The sequence below is a fragment of the Marmota monax genome, unplaced genomic scaffold, assembly GCF_021218885.2.
Source record: "Marmota monax isolate L192 unplaced genomic scaffold, Marmota_monax_Labrador192_F-V1.1 WCK01_AAM20220418_F8-fsc00041, whole genome shotgun sequence".
NCBI classification, from domain to species: Eukaryota; Metazoa; Chordata; class Mammalia; order Rodentia; family Sciuridae; genus Marmota; species Marmota monax.
The window spans coordinates 13,402,938-13,423,514 of NW_026695238.1; the positions used below are offsets into that span (position 1 = coordinate 13,402,938).

At 53.9% G+C, this 20,577-nt stretch overlaps 1 protein-coding gene across 2 annotated transcripts; it reads left to right on the forward strand.

The window, feature by feature from the left end:
- The first annotated feature begins 7,086 nt into the window (after nucleotides 1-7,086).
- Itm2c (integral membrane protein 2C) lies at nucleotides 7,087-20,179 on the forward strand. Of its 2 annotated transcripts, XM_058577474.1 has the most exons (7): nucleotides 7,090-7,233; nucleotides 7,270-7,313; nucleotides 14,945-15,082; nucleotides 16,913-17,101; nucleotides 17,974-18,084; nucleotides 18,538-18,688; nucleotides 19,052-20,179. In XM_058577474.1, exons 1-7 carry the CDS (start codon nucleotides 7,170-7,172, stop codon nucleotides 19,141-19,143), a joined length of 789 nt encoding a protein of 262 aa, XP_058433457.1. In that variant the 5' UTR covers nucleotides 7,090-7,169; the 3' UTR covers nucleotides 19,144-20,179. The 2 variants fall into 2 exon arrangements, with proteins under 2 accessions (XP_046295869.1, XP_058433457.1); XM_046439913.2 differs by having other exon boundaries at nucleotides 7,087-7,313.
- The last annotated feature ends 398 nt before the right edge of the window (nucleotides 20,180-20,577 follow it).

A 20,577-nucleotide genomic window follows, 5' to 3' on the forward strand; every position in this document is an offset into this window, starting at 1 on the left:
TAGTATTTTCTTCCTTTTTTATAAATTATGTTTTCCTGAGATCTGTCTCTTGTCTTTAATATAGTTGTCAGTTTTCCACTTTCACCTGTGTTAATCCAGTTTTCGTTACTATAATGAAATACCGGAGGCGAGCTCACTTTATAAGTAGAAGAGGTTTATTTGACTCACAGGTTTGGAGGTTCAAGGAGCTGGTGCTGACACTGGCTCAGCTCTGGTGAGGGCTTACTTGGCTGTATGCCATCATGGTGGGAGTACGTGTCCCAAGAGAGATCTTGGGCAAAAGGGAAGCCCCAGAGGCTGGATGGGGCCAGACTGGGGCCCTGTTGGTAATAGCCCCAAAGTGGAAGCCACCCAAATATCCCCCGAAAGCAGGACTGATAAGGAATCATGGTATATGAGGAGTACTATGCAACCAGGACTCTGAACCCACTGCCAATACACACCCCGGACGGCTCACAGTCATAGTGTTCAGGATGCCAATCAGAAAAGAGCATGCACCATGATATTCATGTATACGGTTTTGAAAAACTAAGCAAAGTTCTTCATTATCCAGGAAATGAGCATAGTGGTGACTCTTGGATCAGAAGTGGCGACAGGAAGAGGAACAAGAGATCATCAGTGGACCTTGGTACTTGGTGACATCAACTCCAGGACCCTCGCGTCGTCCTTCATTTTGAGACATGCAGCATTATAAGATTTCATCTTTGAGTGAGCACCACAGCATGCACTAAACGAAGATGAGGACAGCATCACTGGGCAGTACGAGTTGGTTTGTCACTGACTAAAACATCGTTAACATGGCACACGACTGGGAAGGGCATCCATGAAAAATCCACCACTAAATTACACTCATGGTGAAATGGTGAACCTTCTAAGATCAGAAACGGGGTACAGGTGTCCACACTCACCACTGGTCGACATCTTGAAGAATGAAATAAGTCACGAAGATGGGGAAGAGCTGTCTCTGTTCTCAGGTGACGTGATCAGGTGTGTATAGAACCAAGGGAGTCTAATAGAATAAAAATGACGAGTCTGTGGATTATTAGGATTTCAGAATACAAGAAGGTGCTATGATTTGGAAGGGTTTGCCCCCCAGAGTCACATGCTGAAAGCTTGTTCCTCGTGTTCAGGTGGCTTGAGGTACCCAGTTCCATCCCCAGTACAGAAAGAAAGAAAGAGAGAAAGGAAGGAAGGAAGGAAGGAAGGAAGGAAGGAAGGAAGGAAGGAAGGAAGGAAGGAAGGAAAAAAAAGAGAGTTGGAGCCTAGTAGAAGCTGATGAGCTCATCAGAGCACCGCCCTGGTAAGGGGTCAGTGCTGGTCGCTGGTCGTGTGGAGTGGATTAGTTCAGGTACAGAGAGTGAAAGCCACTTAGCAGAGTAGGCCTGCCCCTCCAGCCCTCTCACGTCTTGTATCCACCAGGGGATCTCTCTCCTGTGCATTCCTGCCATTGCAATGCCATCCACAATGAGGGCCTCACCAGAGCTGAGCAGGTACCAGCACCATGCTCTTGAATATCCAGAACTATGAGCTAACTAAACCTCTTTTCTTTATATAGTACCCAGCCTTAAGTATTATGTTATGGCCACATGAAAAGGACTAATATGCCAGTCAATCTTCCCAAAATCTGTTTATGTCTATGAATTATCAGTAAAGACTTGGAAAATGAAATAAATATACAAATACCATCAAAAACATAAAACAGGCACAAATTTAACAAAAGACATACAAGGTGAATATGTAACGACAAATCCCATCATTATGTATGCACATGTTGAAAATGTGGGATAAAAAAGATGTTCAAGACCTCTACTGAAAATGACAAAACATTCGTGAGAGGAACCAATGATCTAATCAAATAGAAAAATATACCACATTCATGGATTTGAACATCAGTCTTGTCTTTTTCCCTCAAATTGATGTACAGATTTAACACAAGTCCAATTTATACCCAACAGGCTCTCTTGTAGAGATTGGCAAGTCAATTCTAAAAGTTATTTGGATATCCTAAGGATCTAGAAAAACTAAAGCAATCTTGAAAAAGAAGGAAAAAGCCACAAGATTCGCACTACCTGATGTTAATAATTACTAGAAATCTTACAGTTGAAAGAAAAAGAAAAAGAAATCTTACAGTAATCAATACAGTGGGGGAAATGGTATAGGACAGAGAAAATAGATCAATATAACAGAACAAAGAATCCAGAAATAAACCCGCGTTTAAATTATCAACTGACTTTTGACCAAAATGCCAAGGCATTCAGTGAGAAGTTTCCAAAACGGTGCTAGAATACATAAGGTAAAGAATAAGCTCAACCACTCAGCCTCTGGAGTCACTGGGATTACAGGTGTGCACCACTCAGCCAGGCACAGTGGTTTACGCCTGTAATACCAGCGGCTCCAGAGGCTGAGGCAGGAAGATCATGAGTTCAAAGCCAGACTCAGCAAAACATGAGGTGTTAAGCAACTCAGTGAGACCCTGTCCCTAAATAAAATACAAAATAGGGCTGGGGATGTGACTCAGTGGTTGAGTGCCCCGTACCAAAAAAAAAAAAAAAAAAGAGAGAGAGAGAGAGAGCATAAACTTCAACCTCTACTTCACATCACACATAAAAATCAATTACACATGGTTCCAAGGGGCTGGTGGGGTGCCTCAGTGGTAGAGTTCTTGCTAGCAGGTGCAAGACCCTGTGTTTGATCCCCAGCAACGACGACAAAAGTGGACCATTGGCCTGTTTATAGAACCTAGAACTATAATTCTTCTGGAAGGAAAGATAATGATAATGTCTTCTCCAATTTGCAGGTGGGCAAAGATTGTTTTCAGATTAAGGCACTAAAAAACAATAATCACAAATTAAAAATTTAAAAATGTATACTCCAAAACTTGATCAAAATTATAAACCTCTAAAGAAAAGACAAAATTGAGAAAATGCAAAGGCCAGTCAGTCTGGGAGAAAATAGTCACCATCCAAGGACTTATATGTAGGATATGCAATGGTTTCCTACAAGTGAAAAATTAAAAGATAATGTAAATTTCCAAATGACCTAAAGGCTTGAACAGACATTTCACCAAAGAAGACACACGAATGGCCAACACCACATAAAAAGATGCTTGGCACCATTGGTATCCACGACGTGCAAACTAAAACTACAACAAAACAACTTATTTTTTCAACTAGAACTACCAAAACTAAAACGACTGACAACACCAAATGGCGGTGAGGTTGTGGAGCCAACAGAACTCTCATTCATCGCTGGTGGGAGTACGAAATGGTACAGTCACTTTGGAGAACTGTTTGATCAGGAATTCCATTCCACCATATTGGAAGTCATGTGGGTGGTCTGCCCAGATCAGGCAGGATTTCCATACAGAATTTAAAAACAATGATAGAACCAGCTAAAAACTAGTTCACTTTACATCATGCACCTTCGATTCTATGCCTATCTTCTGGCATAAACCATTTCCATCTCATTCTTTGATGCTATTACCCAAGAGAAAAAAAAAATATGTCAACCAAAATACATGTACAGGAATGTTCACAGCTGTTTTATTCTTTATAGCCAAGGACCAAAAGCAACCCAAATGTCCACAACTAGGAGAACAGATAGACAAATTGTAATATATTAACAAAATACATTACTTAACAAGAAAAAAAAATGCAAAATCTTGTAAATGGATCTCATAAACATTCTGTTGAGCGAAAGAAGCTAGACACAAAAGAGTACATATTAGCTTTATTTATGTCAAGTTCAAGAACAGACAAAACTTAATCCATAGCAGTGGAAATCAGAACAGTGGTTGCCAATAAAAGAAAGAACTATAGATTTACTGGAAAAGATTGGAAGGAACTTTCAGGGATGGTGGGAATGTTCTATATCTTGATTGGTATGTTGGATAAATAGATGTACATCTTTATCAAGATTATATGAAATTTCACCTAATTTTTAAAAATCACCTCAGTTCCCAACTGGGTACCCAGTGAAAATGAAGGGGCACTGGAGACAGGGGGGTGGAGGCAAACCTCCCGGGGCTCTTTCCCCTGCTGCCATTGAATTGCTTAGCAGTAATGGGGGCTCCAAAAAGGAGGGAGAAAGATGGCCCTAAAGAAATTCCATTCCTAGCCAGTGATGGGGCAAAACAGTCATCTTTGCATTGTTATAATGAAATACCTGAGATAATTCATATATTGAGAAAAAAAGGTTTATTTTGAACGACAGTTTTGGAGGTTCCAGTCCATGATCCACTGGCCCCACTGCCTTGGTCCTGTGCTGAGGTGGCACCTCATGGTGGGAGTACACAGTGGAGCAGAACAGCTCACCTTAGGGACACAAAAAGGAGAGAAAGAGAGGAGGGCTGGGTTGCCACAATCCCTTTTAATGGCATGCTCCTAGTGACTTAAGGACCTGCACTAGGCCTTGCCACATTCTACCACCTCCCAACAGCATCACCCTGGGGACCAAGCATTTGACACATGCACTCTTCCGAGATGGTCATCATACCATGGTAAACATGGTGGTGTCTTTTTCCGCAACAGAACTTAGCAGCCCTTGAGCAGGCCTGGCACCAGAGGTGGGCAGCCAAAGCTCTGCCCATTGCGTGAGATGAAAGGGCCCTGCTGGTGAGAAGGCAGCTCTCATGCTGAGCTGAGGTCTCCCAGCTCAAGTTCACTCTTCCCTGCCCAGTTGACCTTCTCACTTCCGGGTCCCCTAGCCACACTCGGTCCGTATCTGTCCCCACCCAGATCTGCTTCAGCTGTGCCACACCCAGCTCACCATGACCCTGTCCCACAAAGCTCAGTCTATCGTGACAAGCCTCAAGCTGCCTCCTGGAGCCCTGGGAGAATTGACTAGTTACGCTGCATTCCATCAAATCTAAAATACTGTCACTTCAAAGACACAACATTACTTTAGGGACATTGAAGAAGAACAAACACTGCCAATTATAATTGTAAAAGGTATAATAATTTCTGTTAAAATGTGAAGAAAAGTGTAGCTTAGAATCCATGAAATATGAATTCTTCAGCATCTAGCAGAAAGCATCAGTTCTGTGATCTGAACACCCTAGTGGTCCCCAAGTCCCACTCAGGAGGTCTGCAAGGTCACAACTATTTTTGCAACCATTCTAAGATGTCATTTGCCCTTTCCACTCTCCTTCTCTTATTAGGCTTCATGTGGGATGCTACTGCTCTGCAGGTCAATGGAATATGTATATTCTCATGTTGTAAAATTTTGGAGTTTTAATTTTTATGTAAATGTTGACAGACATAACCACATAAGCAAAAGCTCTTTGGGGTAATGAGACCAAAACGTTTAGAAATCACTGCACTTGGACTATGCCCAGTCCTTGGCTGGCAGGAGCCCATGGTCAGGGTAAGGAAGGGTATGAGGAAAAGCACGTGGTGCTGAGGGTGCTCAGGCAAAGGGACTTAGCCCCGGCCAGTCAGTGAAGGCCTTCCAGAAGAAGGGGAGCATATACCTGCCAATTTCGGGCCACAGAGGACAGAGTCAAATGGCCCTGACTTGCCTAACAGAGGTCTACCTTGTCCTAGCTCAGCAACCCTAAGTTTTAGTCATGTTAGTTTCTATCACAGGAGGTTTGCAGGTAAGTCAGAGAGGCTGCGGTGAAAATAACTTAAATCATGTGAGAGAATTCAGCCGACAGGAGGTTTAACATGATCAGATCCTTGGTTGCCGGGCTGTGTCCCGGGCATTTCTGTTTTCTGCCACAGAGTTTAACACAACGTTGGACACACCAGGGTGCTTGGAGGAATGAATGTTGAGGCATGCTACAGGCATGCCAAGCAAGGCCTGGGAGCTTGGCTGCTCCAAACAAGAAAGTGCACATTGCAGTTTGAGTTGCTGGTTAATGAGTCCTACCACCTTGCCCTAAGGCTCTGGTCCAAATCAAATTCCTCCTCATCTCTTCCAACACATCTTCTTCTGCCTCCCCCATTCATTTCTCTCACAGTTCCCCAAGTTGGTGGCTTTAGCATCAGTTAGAGTTCTTGCTTGACCTGTCCGTCCTCAAGGCTGCTGGGTCCATCCCAGATCTGAACCAGGATGTCCAAGTCTGGGATGTGGGCAACAAGGGTTCCAGGCAGCCACCCAGGACCTGACAGGTAGAGGGGGAGATAGCAGAGGAGGTGGACTGTCCTCACAATCTGGGAGACACCCCTGCCTTCAAGAAACAACACTGTCCCTGGCCCAGCCTGGAAAAGGAACAAGGAAAGAAAGGTCCAGGGCTCTCGGTGGGTGCCAAGAGTTGCCGCTGCAGCAGAAGTCCTGGCTCCTCCCAATGCCAATGATGCTTTGTAGGGGCAGAATCTTGACGGGAACCCAAGCCTTGGACACCCCCTCCGCTCCCCTGCCCTGGGGATCTCCCCACTACACTCACCGCCATCCTCCCTGATGGAGAGAAAAGGGCGGGACAGGGCCGCTCAGTGACAGGCCAAAGCTAATGCGGGGAGCCCAAACGCAGGGGGTTCCTTCACTTCTCTACTCCCCTACGACTCCCCGACTCCCCGCGGCACCCCAGGGGCGCTCACCCCAGGGGCGCTCAGGAAGGCTTTGCGGGAATGAAGGATTCAGAAGGAAGCATGATGGAAAGTGGAGGTGGCGAAGTATTCAGAGCCCAGGACAGAAGCAGGCAGCTTTGTGCCTGGCCTTGAGGTCCCCTTCCCCGCCGAGCACAGTCTGGGGGGGCCTTGCGCGCAGGTACGACGGGGCTCGGCGTCTCCAGGGGAGGAAACCAAGTGGGATGTGAGCTGAGGCACTGAGGGAGAAGCCGCTTTGCCAGGCGTCACCGAGGTAACAAAGACTGCCGCTGCCGGGCTGCAGATCGGGGGAGAGGGCGGGAAGGGACAAGGCTTCGAGGGGACTGAGACCGCGAGTGACCGCCTAATGAATGCGTGCGAGAGCGCGAGGGAGCGTGGTGCGCAGAGAGTCCCAGATTTCCACAGGTCCCCGGCTGCCCGGGGCTGGCGGGGGGCGCAGGCGCGACGCGCGACGCGGCCCTCGGGCGGGGGGCGGGGGCGGGCAGGGCTGGGGGTGGGGTTATAGACACCGACGCGAACGGGATCCAAACTTCCGGTGCCTGCAGCGCACCGAGCGGCGGTTGCACAGATTGAGGCTGCACAGGCGGAGGCTGCAGGGCGGACGCGCGGGCCGGCGCAGCCATGGTGAAGATCAGCTTCCAGCCCGCCGTGGCCGGCATCAAGGGCGACAAGGCGGATAAGGCTTCGGCATCGGCGTCGGCGTCGGCCCCGGCCCCGGCGCCGGCGCCGGCTCCGGCCGCTGAGATCCTGCTGACGCCGGCTAGGGTGAGAGGGGCCGGGGGCTCGGGCGAGGGCGTGGGATCCGGACGCGTCCTGCTGGCCCCCGAGACTGCCCGAGGCGCGTCGGGACTCGGGAGCTGCGAGCCCAGCAGGAATGGGGTCTCCATCCCAAATTGGGCAAGGGGCTTGGGTCTTGCACTAAAGTGACAGCAGAAAGCAGAAGCGGTGGACCTTAAGTGAGGAAGCGCTCAAGGTCTCTTCCAAAAGTGGAGGGGACCCTTGGTGCCTTTCTCCAAAATAGGGGAAGGGGTCTGGTCCTTGAAAGTTCGGGGAATGTTGGTGGGGGCTTTGCGTCTGTTTCCAATCAAGGGGGAGGGGCCGCGAATCAAGTCCCCAGGTGGGGGATGGGAGGAGGGCTGGACCTAGTTTCCCCCAAGTCGGGCGGTGGGACCCGATTGGTTGGGAAATTGGTGGAGGGGGGAGTCTGGTGCCAACGCCGGAGGAGGGGCCATTGATTTCGTTTCAAAATGAGGTCCTGCTGGGGATGGAGACTGTGCTGCTGGTCCGCACTGGAACTGGCGGACCAGAAAGTGATGAAATGGAAATAAACCAGAGCCGACCCCGCCGCGCCTCCGAGGATACCGGGTCCGAGCGCAGCGTCCTCTTCCACCCACCCCTGGGGTCGGGGTCTTGCTGTCCCCTCTCCGCCCTCTTGCTGGGCTGCCCCCAACCCTGCCACGGCGGGAGGGCTCCCCCACTGCCCCAGTGCCCTCGGCATCCCGGCTCTTCGGCCGGCTTTGTGGGGGCGGGCCTCGGTGCGTCCCGCCTTCTCGCTGGCCTAGGGGGAAGAAGGCATTTCCGCCGTGGAAAACGGTCTGAGCTGCGTGGAGTGTGTCCGGGGAAGGGCCCAGAGGGCAGGACGCGTGGCGGGAAGGGAGGGGAAGAAGGGGAAGCTGGCCCAGTCAGGCTTCATTATGACCCTGCAAAGGTATCAACATCAGCGATCTTGGGGCGCACTAAGCCCCGGCTCCACCATCTAAGGACGAAGGTCCCAGTCTACTCCCTTCTCCTCTCCAAGTTCTCTGTGGCTCTCTTTCAGTCTCACCCTTGGTATTTGGGGGCCTGCAAAGGATGATCTTGGAGAGAAGCCTCAGAGGTGGGGTTAGCCTGAGCAGAGACCCTCAGTGAGGAATGCCAGGGGCCTGGCTGGCACCCTACTTTTGTGTGGTGGTCGCTGCAACAGCTAGAGGTCCAGAGTGACAAGAAATCAGCGACCACCCTGGCAAGGTTGGGCACCCCAACGGGAGCAGTGCCATCTTCATCCGAAGCTTAGATGGAGAGTGGGTTTTCCACTCCATTTGAAGACTGTTGTCTGCTGTCTGCGGGTTTAAGTTTGCCAAGGGCTCTGCAAGCCTCCTTTTTACCACAGGGAGCCAGCCTCTCCCCCTCCTCTCAGCAGGGGGAGGGGCAGCTTATCTGTTCCCAGCTGCTTCTCCCAGGGGCAGACCCCCAGCCAAGCCCAGGAACCAGGACTCTGCTGCTAAGAGCCACTGGATTTGGGAATTCAGGAGGGAGGACCCAGCCAAGCAGTGGAAGGATATAACACCAGCTCCATCCTTATAACTCCAATTCCATGGCAAATCCACCAAATTCTGTAGGAGTGATACATTCTCCCATGGAAGCCGGTGTTGGGCAGGATGGTAGAGTCCAGTGTGGTGAAGTTTCAAGTTTCAATTTTCACATTAACTTCTGAAGGCAAAGTAATTTTAGTCTAGCTGGGAGCCATGGCCACAAACGCCTGTAATCCCAGCGGCTGGGGAGGCTGAGGCAGGATTTGAGTTCAAAGCCAGCCTTAACAACTTATTGAGGCACTAAGCAACTCAGCAAGACCCTGTCTGTAAGTAAAATATTAAAAAAGGCTGGGGATATCGCTCAGTGGTTGAGCATCCCTGGGATCAACCCTCAGTGTCAGAATAATAATTTTAGTCTATAAAATAAACTGACAATGCGCAGATTATCAGGAAAAAGCATAAAACTGTTGGCATTTAAGCAGGGAGCCATACACAAAGAATGAGTCTCAAAGGAGAGGCCCTTGAGCTGAAGTTTATGCAGTGTCTAGGAAGAGAGCTTGGGGTGTCACAGGCTATGGAAGAGTGAGGTGAAGAAAGGTGACTACAAACAAAGGTGGTCGGACATGGGTGAGGCCTCCCAGCTAACAGCCCTCCAAAAGCCACCTGTGGTCATCTCTGGGTCTGGGGTAAGACGCCTAGATAACTTAGTCCTGTGAAAAGCTCTTTCCAAGGGGGGGGGGGCAGGGGGCACTTCAAGATGCATCCACTATGTATTTACCTTACTTTCTCTAGAGATGCAAATCTCCCCCCACAAAAGGACAGTTTTTAAGAGCTAGTCCCATTTCTGCACTCCCGCTGAAGAGCCATCTCAGCAATTTGCAAAAGAAGCCTATTTGGTGGTGGGCTGTTTTGACCTCCCTTGCCAGCATGGCCTGAGCAGTAATGGACATCCAGCTTCTGGCTTTTATTGGGCTCTGAAGCTGACAGCCTCTTGCCCTCTCCCAGCATGAAATGGAAATATCAACAACCTCCTGCTTGCTGTTAGTGATGGCCTGCAGCCTGCTGAGTGGCCTCCCCTCCCTCTAATTGGCAATAGGGAGCTTGGGAGGCCAGGGCAGTCAGAAGAAGGAATCAAAACCCAGCACCTTTAGGACAGAAACTGGGCATTAGTGAACTTGCCTGCTTGCTGAGGCCCTGAGCCGATACAAGGGGCTTTGGTTGTTGCATGTTGACTCTGGCCTTCACTGCTGGACCTGGAGCCTTGGAGGGATTCACTGCTGCAGGCCTCTTCTTGCCCCACCTAGCTACAGGGCACATTCCCCCCTTGCCCACCCCAGCAATGAGAGTGGGCAGGAGGCCCATCTAGCAGCTGTCGCTTAAGACAGAATATCAGCCTTTTGGGGGGTCTCAGAACCCCAGAGCTGCTTTTTCAAGACAGGACATTTGGATTTGACAGCTAATATTAGAAGGTCTCTTCCTGGTTGTGACCACCCCCTCCCCCAGCCCTCCCTGGTGTCTGTACTGTTCTCAAAACCAAGGTTTCAACGGCCCTGGCAGTCCCTGAGAGGGCCACTCTCAACAGATGAGCAGCCCAGGGCTTTTGGGTGGTAGGCCACCTGTGTCCTAAAGGGAGAGGGACGCAGCACTCTCTCAGGAGAGACTGCCCCTGTCTCTGAACAAACAGTGAAACCAGAGGATCTGTCCCCAGACCTGATGGGGGAAGGAAGTCCCTCGGTGGGTTGGGGAAGGGGCCGGGTGGGGCCAGCTGGGCCTCCGCTGCTAGCCTCTCCACTTGGTGTTTGGACTGAGATAATGAGGAACCTGTGCCGGGGGCCGCTGGTGGGGAGCCAGCTTCACCCGTGGCTGGACAGAGGAGAGTACCCCACCCCAGTCCCACCCCACACCCGCCACTGCCGCCTGCTAGTGGGCCTGCCCCTTCTGCGGCTTCCCTCTCCCCACACTCCTCGTGCGGGTGTTGACGTGCACAGGTCCAGGCTGGGGGCTGCTGGGGGGACGTGTTAAACACAGTCATCTCAGCCTGTTAATTTTCTCCTTGACATTTGCCTTCGATTAATGGCCCCTGTGTTGCCCCATCCCCCAGCCCGCATACCTGCGGATCAGATTTCACTTTCTGTGAGCATCAGGGCCTCTGGCCCTTGGCAAGCAGAGCAGTGGGGGAGGGTCCCCTGCCAGCGAGGAGGGCAGGTCTGGCCAGCTTGGAATCCTACCCTAGGCCCCCATGCCCGCTGCCTGGGAGGGCTGGGCCAAAAGGACCTTCAAGAAAGGGCTGCCCAGCCCCACATCCTTTTCCATGGCAGAATGAGGACTTCAGGGACAATGTCCCTTCCTAGCCTGCCCAGGGGGCTTTGGCATTTGGGCCGGCACCACTGCCCTGGCGTTTCTGCTGCCCTCCCCGGTTTCCTCTTTTCTGTTTTCCTTTGCCAGTCTTTGCATGGTTCAAGACTGTCCTCACACTGCCACTGAGGGTTTCTCCTAGTGACAAAGGTGTTTGTGATAACATCGCTGCAGCCCAGCTCTGCAGCCGTCCACCCCCACCCCCAGCCCTTCCAGCCTGGAGCTTTGCTTAGCTTGCACCCTTCCTCAGCTCTTGTTCTCTGCCGCCTGCACTGTCAGGGCTGGAGCGGGAGAGAGCGTTCCTGCACCCAGCCAAGCCCTGCCGCCAGGCACTTCCCACAGGGTCCTCAGACTGGAGAGTAGGACAGGAGTGGGACTCCACTCTCTGCGAATCCTTGAACCCTGTCAGCACGTGGCGTGTACCCAGGGCTCTGTGTGCTCAGGGGGACAGTGGACATTCACCTCTCCTGCCACCACGGCTAGCTGTCTCATCTGCCATTGGCACCCTTGCCCCTGGCCTGGAGCCTGCAGCCTGGGAAGGGAAAGATGCTAAGGATGGGAAGGGTGGGGGAAGAGAGTGCGAGTAGAGCCGGACCCAGCCACTGACCCCGTGCAGACAGGCTGTCCTTTCCAGCCTCCCCAAGTAGGCTGCGAATAGTTTAATCTGCTTAGGGCTAATTTGGACACTGTGGAGGAGGAACAGCTGCAGAGCTCTCCCCACCAGCCACGGGGTCTACGTTGCTGCTTCATTTGGTAGTTCCCTGTTCTTTTCGCCTCTGACTTGCCTGAACAGCACCGTTGTGATCCATGAAGCCTCAGGCTGTGGCCTGAGCTCCTCACAAGTCTCTGGATGTCTGGCTCACATGCTGGGAGAGCGTGTTGCCTTGGAAACAGTAGCGATGTTCTCCTGCTTTCTAAATGGAAGCCCCCGGTGCCTCGCTGTCAGTTACTGCTCCGTGTGGGGAGCAGCATTTCTCTGGGCCACTGGCATGACAGGTGGAGGAGCTGAGGGGGTTCCCAGGAAGGCTGGACGCTGGCCAGACCACTGCTGCCACACCATCCTCAGACAGGGTCTGATAACCCAAAGGTGAGGGCCTAGGGAGACTGGGAGGGTTCCAGGGCTTTGGAATTTGAGCCTTGACCTTGATTGTGTAGTTTGGCATCCTGCGGGCAGGGGCAATGCTGAGCCTTTTGTCCCCCAGCAGGGATGTCCTGAGCTCTGTGGTCCCAACTTCACTTCCAACAACAGTGCTCAGTCCTGATGCTTCTGAGGGTTTAGCTCCGAGGGCGGGAGGGTGTCAGGTGGGTCAAGGGGTGGCTGAGACCCAGGTGGGTGCTTGAAGGTGTCCCTTGCAGAGACCAAAAGAGCCATTTATTCGTGTAAGGGAATTTCAAGTTTTCTCTTTTTCCCTCTGAAGCGTTTGATCGTTTTTAGCCTATGAGATGAACGGCCAGTAGACAGAGTAACAGGAAAAACAAACAAAATTTATTATAGGCATGGGAGGCATAGACTCAAAGACAGGGCCAGAAGCCCAAATAGTACTATGAGCTATCGACTCGAAATTGAGTCCTGAGGCCGCTGGGGAAGTAGCCAGGGAAGTTACGGAAGGGTCTGAGTCACCAGCTGGAAATAGGCCAGAGAAATGTGTCTGGGGTGGGGTGTTTTGATTTCCCTTACTGCCCCTGGCTAGGAGAGGGGCAGCATCCAGGTAAGGTAGGGGATCCCCATAACCAGTGAGGGTCCTGGCTGGACCTTGCCAGCCGGGACCTGTTCAGCAGGGGCCACTCAAGTTGGCCTCCTACATGGAGATGCCAGATGCGGTGAGGCCTGCAGGCCTCCCCTTGTCCCGGGTGGAACAGTCCCCAGGCTCTTGCTTGAAGCACATTGAGGGTCTCCCCTTTTCTTTTTTCTTTTTTTTTTTTTCAGTTTTCCCAAGCTAACTTCTCTAGTTTTCCAGGAAGAAAGAACAAAAGCCCAGGCGCTGTGCAGCCTCTGCTGCTGTCTGCAGCGAAGCCCTGAAAAGGAAACACTCGGCAGAGATCTGCTATTTTTATCTGGTGCTCTGCTCCACCGAGGGCTCTCAGGTTCTTTGTCTCTTAATCCCAATAAAACCCCTGTCCGGAAGCCTGTCCACACTTTACCTGATGACCCGAGGAGTGTAGGGCTGCTCTGCCCTGTGACAGGGCCCCTGGGCCCACCCAAGTCTGGGCCCCCTTATGCCACATGAACCCCTAAAACAACCAGGGCCTTGGAATGCAGGATTCACAGCAGGTGCCGGTGGCCTGGCCTGGCCCTGGGTCAGCCACCTTTCCTTGACCAGTGGTGACCACTGGAAAAGCAGAATGGCTGCCACTTCCCCTGGCTGCTTGTTTGCAGGACCTCGTGGCTTGTTCCTGTGAGATGCTGGTGGACCTAGGCTACTGGTGTTGACCAGGAGAGCCTGTTGGAAAGTCCACCTCGCAGCTGTCCCAGGCTAGCTCTCTGCAGTGCAGAACTAGGTGTGGGGTGCAGAATGGGCTGGGGTCCCATCCCATAGCATGGAAACTGGGGGCCAACTGGCCTGCTGATGGATAGTCTGGTATGGGGAGTCTTCCAGGCGATTTCTGTTCTTTTCCTGGGGCCTGGGGCAAGGAGAGTACTATGCCGGGAAGGATGAGACCCTCAGTGGGGCTCACCCCAGCTCCCTGAAGCCCAAGCCCCTCAATCCACCTGTACCCCACTAGTCCAGAACCTCTGAGGTGCTGAGATGAGGACCCATCTTGAGTAACTTAGACACAAACCACGTCCCCACCTCCCAAACCCTCCCCCAGAGTAACAGGAGAAAGGACACGTGCACATTCCCAGAGTCTGGCAAGAAAGGATCTGAGAGGTGGGTCTCACCTGCTCATTGTGCAGGTGGTCTAGGCAAGCAGCCAGAATAACCCCTTATTCTCCTGGACTTGAGCCCTCCCGGTCCACCATTCTGCCTCAGCTGCTTGAGGTTTGAGGGTATCTGTAGGGACTGGCCTCTGACCTCACCCTCAGCCATACCTGGACACAGAAGGAAAGGTTGAGTGGTGGAGCTGGAATCAGGCCCAGGGTTTCGCAGCATTTCCCAGGGTGACTGAGGGCCCACCTGGGTGAGGGCACAGGGACCAGGGCAATGGGAGACAAACAGAAAGATGACCAAGGACCCTGGTCACTCTCCGTCCAGTGCCCCATACAACGCAGTGGGGAGTTTCACACTCACCCCACCCCAGACTCCTGAGGCCTGGAATTGGGTCCCGCTGGTGTCTTGGCAGCCCTGCAGCTCTGATCCTGAGCCCAGGTCTGGCTCACAGAGCGAGTTATTTCCTGGAGCCTCCTGGGCTGGCCTTCCTGACAGCCATGTGTCCCTCCTGGTGGGAGTTCCCCTTGCTTCTAGATGCTTCCAAACTTCACCCTGTAGACTGCACTACTCACAGCCTTCCCCTGCTGAGCCCTAGAGGAGGGCTGGGTGTAGTGGATTGCAGGCTGGTGTAATGAGAGGGCTAAGAGCACAGGTGACTCAAAATAAGTCTGTCTGTCCTCCAGCTGATCATTTCAGGTGGCTTCAGGTGGGTCTCCATCTCCCTCCGCTGCGACACCCTGGCCAGGCCCTCTCCTTCACTTGACATGTGCTGTCCTGTGCCTTCCTCCAAGGCACTCTCGGCTCAGCCAGAGGGGCCATGCTACTTGGGGAAAGCGGGTATCCTCTGAAGCGCCTGGCTGACCCCCACTGTTGTCCACAGGAGGAGCGGCCCCCCTACCACCGCTCCAAGAAGGGGGGCTCGTTGGGCGTGTGCTACCTGTCCATGGGCACAGTCGTGCTGCTCATGGGCCTCGTCTTCGCCTCTGTCTACATCTACAGATACTTCTTCCTTGCTCAGGTGAGGGGCAGCAGGCGGGGCTTGTCCTGGGAGAAGGGCGGCCTGGGGGCAGGAGTGGAGGGAGGGTCGCAGCAGGCGTGGACGGATGGTCAGGTGGGAGCCAGTGCCCAGGCAGGCCCAGGCCAGCCCCCAACTCGTCCTCTTTCCCTGGGGAACCAAGCTCTGATCCAGGTGGAGCATTGGGGTCCCTTCTCCGCTTCACCCTGAGGCATTGTTACCAGAAACTTGAGCAACAATTGGAACTGTGATCTCCGATGGCGCAGCCCCTGAGGCTCCTTACGGGGCCTCTCCAAGGTGGTGCTGGAAGAGTGATTCCTTCCAGGCCCTGTGTGCACATGGGGGTTATGGGTCAGGAGAGGCGGAGGTGGGCACAGATTCACTGTGGCCTCCTTGAAGGAACAGGAGGGCGACTCAGAGGAGCTCGCTTTGCCTACAGCCTCACCCACTAGTGTGGTTTCACCCCCTGGGGATCTGAGCCCCGGTCTGGGGAGGGAGGGAGGGAGGGTCACCACATCTCAGCACTGAAGATAAGTTAAATTAAAAATAGATCAACAGGGTAGACACAGCTGCACCTAATGGGGAGTCTCAAGGTGACCCAAGCCTGGGGCTTGCCAGTCATTTGTCCCCTCCCACCCCTAAGTGTGTAACTTTGTTGTCACCCAGCTTTCCACGGTGAGCGTTACTGAAGGGTTTGTGTTCCCTGGTTTTCCCCCGGAGGCCTCAACTCCCACGGTCCGCACACCTTCCAGGCCTGTGCTTGAAGGTGCGGCTTCCCATGCCTGCTGGTGGCCCGGATGTCCGGCCTTCCCACCGTCCACCTGTCCTGCTGCCCACTTGAGGCAGGTGCCCCTCTCCTTGCAGGGCCTCTCTGGTCCCCTTCTTGTTGTGGCCCTACCCCAGGACCTGCTCGGGCTCCACCTGTCCCCACGCAGGCCCTTCTGGGGTTCCTCACCCCACTCTGGTTCCCAGGCACTGCCAACGTCTCAGAGCAGCCCCTGGGATAGCATGTGAGGCATCCAGCCCGGGCCTGGCAGCCACCGTGGGGCCCAGCCCTGTCACCTCGCCTCCCTGGGCTGCTGGTGATTCAGCCTCCTTAGAGCACTGATTGGCAAGGGATTCTGACAGTTATGGGTCGGGCAGTCCCTTGGAGATCCCCAAGCCCTGGAGAAGTCAGGGGCACTGGTCACCCATCGCTCCACTGACACCAGTCACACTGCCTCACTTCCCTTGTTCATGGGGCCATTGGTCCAGCCCACCTGGGGGGGCAGCCGGCATGGTGTTTAAGGCTCCTCAGGGACCAGGACCGGTGCTGGGACTTGTCTGAGTTGGGCATGGTGGAGAATCTCCCTGTGCTGCCTCGAAGCTCCTCACCGCCCTCCTAATGTCACCAAGGTGGCTCCCGAGCCTGTCCAGCTCTCCTGTCTCCCCTGCCGACCCTCCTGCCCCACCCCAGCTTTTCTCTGGTGTCTCCTCTGTGAAGGGTGTGGGGCTGGTGGGTGCTCTTTCTGCTGGTCCATTTCACAGAATCATGGCCTTTGAGATCAGAGGGGACCTTAGGGATTACCACACTTTTCAGATGGGGAGCTTGGAGCCGTCTTCCTCCTAGGACCTTGCGCCCCTGCTCAGTCTCTCCTCCTTTTGTGAAGCTATGAAGTGCCTTCTCCAGGCTCCAACCTGACTCCACTTTCTGTTTCCCTGTCTGTGAAATGACCTCGCAGGCCCCACCCATCCTGCTTCCCCAGGCCTTTGGGACATGAGGTGCACAGGTAAGCGGCCGTGGCCGCGTCCAGAGCGCTGTGTGACGGTCTGTCTCTCCCCCGCCCTGCTCAGCTGGCCCGAGATAACTTCTTCCACTGTGGCGTGCTCTACGAGGACTCGCTGTCCTCCCAGGTCCGGACTCGGATGGAGCTGGAGGAGGATGTGAAAATCTACCTCGAAGAGAACTACGAGCGCATCAATGTTCCCGTGCCCCAGTTTGGTGGTGGGGACCCTGCAGACATCATCCACGACTTCCAGCGGGTAAGGCCAGCTTGTGGTCAGCCAGCAACTTGCCAGGAACCGGGACTGGGGTGGTGGGAGGGCATCCTGGGGACCTGGAGCAAGGAGCAGGAGCCAAAGAGAGAATCCTTGGGGTGTTTGTAAACTGTAGTGGAAGTCTACATTTGAACACCAGACTTTTAAAGACTTTGCTTTCGTTATATAGGTAATGCCATTATCACTGAGTGTGGATTAGCAGTGGGGGATTTTTCGTGGATGCTGCTTGCCACGGCAGGGTCTTTGTGTCTGCCCACATTTGGTCAAGGGGGAGGGCATCCCATTGCCAGGTACACTGAGTGTGTTTCTGCAGAGGTGTGCGAGGTGTGCATTTGACCCGCATCAAGCTGTGGCACATTGCCAGCACTGTAGGAGCCCCTGATGCCCTTCCCAGCCAGTCTCCTCCCCCTTGAAGTAACCTTCCCGTCTGTGACCATTTGGGAGCCAGTGAAGTACAGGCCCAGCCCTCTTTCCCAGGTGCTTGCTTCCCAAAGCCTTGCAGGGGTTTCAGCACCAACCCTGCTGTGTCCTGGTGGCCTGCAGCAGAGTCCCACAGGGGACCTGGGACAGAGCATCTCTCCCTGAGGTCCAGACTGTCCCCAAGGATGGTGTGACCGCACAGGTTTAAGGAAATGCACAGTTGGGAGATAATCATATGTCTCAAACCTTGCTCAGCTCTGCAAGCCCACGGTCAGTTTCTGCAGTAACCAAGGCGCTGGGCCAGCAGGCGCCCAGCTAGCAAGTGGCACAGGCTGGCAAGACCCAGGAGTCTGGGAATCTGGGAGGCACCACTCCCGAGGGATTCGGGTCAAACCCTCAGCTCCTGCAAAGTCAGACTGGCACCTCCTCCTGCGCAGGGTCTCACCGCCTACCACGACATCTCCCTGGACAAGTGCTACGTCATCGAGCTCAACACCACCATCGTGCTACCCCCTCGCAACTTCTGGGAGCTCCTCATGAATGTGAAGGTGAGCAGCGTCATGTCCCTCCTTGCCCTCCTCCCCTGTGGAGACCAGACCTGGGGACCTAGGGACATTGCTCTTGCATCCCAGATTGGTCATGCGTCCATCGCCCCTTGGTCCATATCCCCAGAGTCACTTCTATCCTTTTCCTCTCTTTCCACTCATTGAGAACCCCAAGACCTTCGCATTCAAGTTTGTGCTCCGTGTCAGCAGTGACCCCAGGAGCACTTCCCCTGGGGTGGGAGACCAGACCACACACATACCATAGGTCTTGACAGTATAGGCACAGACACTGGCCTGGGGGCATCAGAAAGGCCAGCAAGGGGCCTCTGGGTGAGAGCTGGGCACCTCGGGTGTGGGAGCAGGGGGCACATGTGAGCCACAATGGAGGTGGACAAGCAGAAATCATGGGAGGGAGCCCCTGGTCCTGACCCTGTGCTGTGACCTCTCCCTTTGCAGAGAGGGACCTACCTCCCGCAGACGTACATCATGCAGGAGGAGATGGTGGTGACCGAGCACGTCAGTGACAAGGAGGCCCTGGGCTCCTTCATCTACCACCTGTGCAATGGGAAGGACACATACCGGCTGCGGCGCCGAGCTACCCGGAGGAGTGAGTGGCTGGCCCCTGTCCCTGGCCCCAAACCCCAGCTGTCCGAGAGCTCACACAGCAGCAGGACAGCAGCTAAGGTTCACCGAGCACTTAACATGTCAGGCGCTGCTGTACACGTCACCAGTGTCATCTTAATGATGAGGAAGCAGAGGCATGGACAGGTGAAGTGACACTCCCAAGGTCCCACAGAGAGGAAGTGGCAGGTGTGGGCAGGCTGCTCCAGCCTCTGGGTTCAAACCACTGTTCAGCTTGGTGTGAATCTGGGTGTCACTTCCTAGGCCTTCCCTGCCCCCGCCACCTTGGGTCCTGCGGTCCTTTCTGGTTAGGGACACAGACCTCACTGGGATTTCTGTTTCCTCCCAGGGATCAACAAGCGCGGGGCCAAGAACTGCAACGCCATCCGCCACTTCGAGAACACCTTCGTGGTGGAGACCCTCATCTGCGGGGTGGTGTGAGGCCCCTCCTCCTCCAGGCCTACCCCTGCCCTCTTCTTTCTCCTTCCGGCCACTCTCTGGCCCTTCTCTCTCTCCCTTGCTTAGCTTGTTCTTTGGACACCTTTCCATAGATGTGACATGTCCACCCTTCCTTTCCAGCCCTGCCGGTCACTGGTACCAGGGCCGTGACCTCTCGAGGCCCCCGCCTCTGCTGACCTCCCAGGGGTGGGGGAGGAAGGGACACCCAAGATGGTTTCTGTGACCCACCGTCTTGAAGTTGGGTCCCCAGTGGCTGGGCCAAGGGGAAGGACCTGAGGGAGGGGCCGGGCAGGGTGGGAATTGAGGTTCTGAAACACCGGCCCAGTTGGGAAAGTCCTCAAAGACTTTTTCCCAGGGTACAACTTCCTCTGCTGATTCCCAGCCCTGGGGTGTAGGCTGAGGAGCGGGGATGTGCCCAGGGACGGACCCCACCAGAGCACAAGGGAAGGTGGCTGTCCTGGGGACTCCCCAGGACTCCTGTCAGTGCCTTTGCCCACCAGCAGGAGCCTGGAGCGTGGGGGTGGGACGAGTCTGTCAAGCACAACTGTTCTCTGAGTGGAACCAAAGACGTGAGGAGCCAGGGCCCCCAGCCTGGCACCTGGGAGCACATGCCGGGTCCCACGGCCAGGCCGGAATAGCGGGGCATAGCGCAGGGGGTCCCTTGTCCGTGAGCTGCTGGCTCCGGGAGTTGGGGGAGCTCTTGCTTTCTCCAAGCCCAGCCTTGTAGAGATGAGGGGGAGGGAGAGCCACCTGGTACTTGTGCACCCTGCCCCCTGTTCTGAATCCACCCCTCTGCTGGAGGGCATGCAGTGTGTTTCCTTATCCTTCTCACTTTTGCATGTTTTTACTGACGTTCTATATGCTACCGTCCCCAGTCCTGAGCCTTGGAGAGGCTTCGGCGCCTCAGTCAGACTCAGGTGCTCTGGAGATGAAACTCTTAAATGCTTTGTATATTTTCTCTATTAGATCTCTTTTCAGAAGTGTCTGTAGAAAATAAAAATCTTTTACTTCTGACTGATCTCTGCGTGATGGTGGGGTGCCATGGGCTGGGAAACTCTCCAGGGCAGTCCTGTGTGGCACTGGTGGCACAGCAGGGAGGGTCAAGCTGGCAGGCCTGGCATCTGGCCCCTAAAGAGGTGGGCATGCTCCCTGGTTCAGCCAGGGAGCACAGGATCTCCCCTCCATTGTCTCTCTGGATCCTCTGGACCGATGTTTGGGACCTGGGAGCTCGTCTTGCAGGTGAGGATGGTGGAGGGTGAGCTGAGAACCTCTGCATCTTGGCCAAGGTCAGGCTGCTTTTAAGTGCTGTAAACCACCCTGTTGTATTCTGCGTGGCAGGTGACATCATCATTGCATGTCCTTAAGCACAAGGACGGTGTTGTGTTCTCCACAGTGTCTGGGCAATTGGTAACTGTT

Excerpts from the sequence above, each read along its gene's own strand:
- Itm2c (XM_046439913.2), top strand. The coding sequence starts at position 7,170 with ATGGTGAAGATCAGCTTCCAGCCCGCCGTGGCCGGCATCAAGGGCGAC. Across the intron at positions 7,314-14,944 it reads TCCTGCTGACGCCGGCTAGG|GAGGAGCGGCCCCCCTACCA; the intron begins GTGAGAGGGGCC and ends TGTTGTCCACAG. Across the intron at positions 18,689-19,051 it reads GCGCCGAGCTACCCGGAGGA|GGATCAACAAGCGCGGGGCC; the intron begins GTGAGTGGCTGG and ends GTTTCCTCCCAG.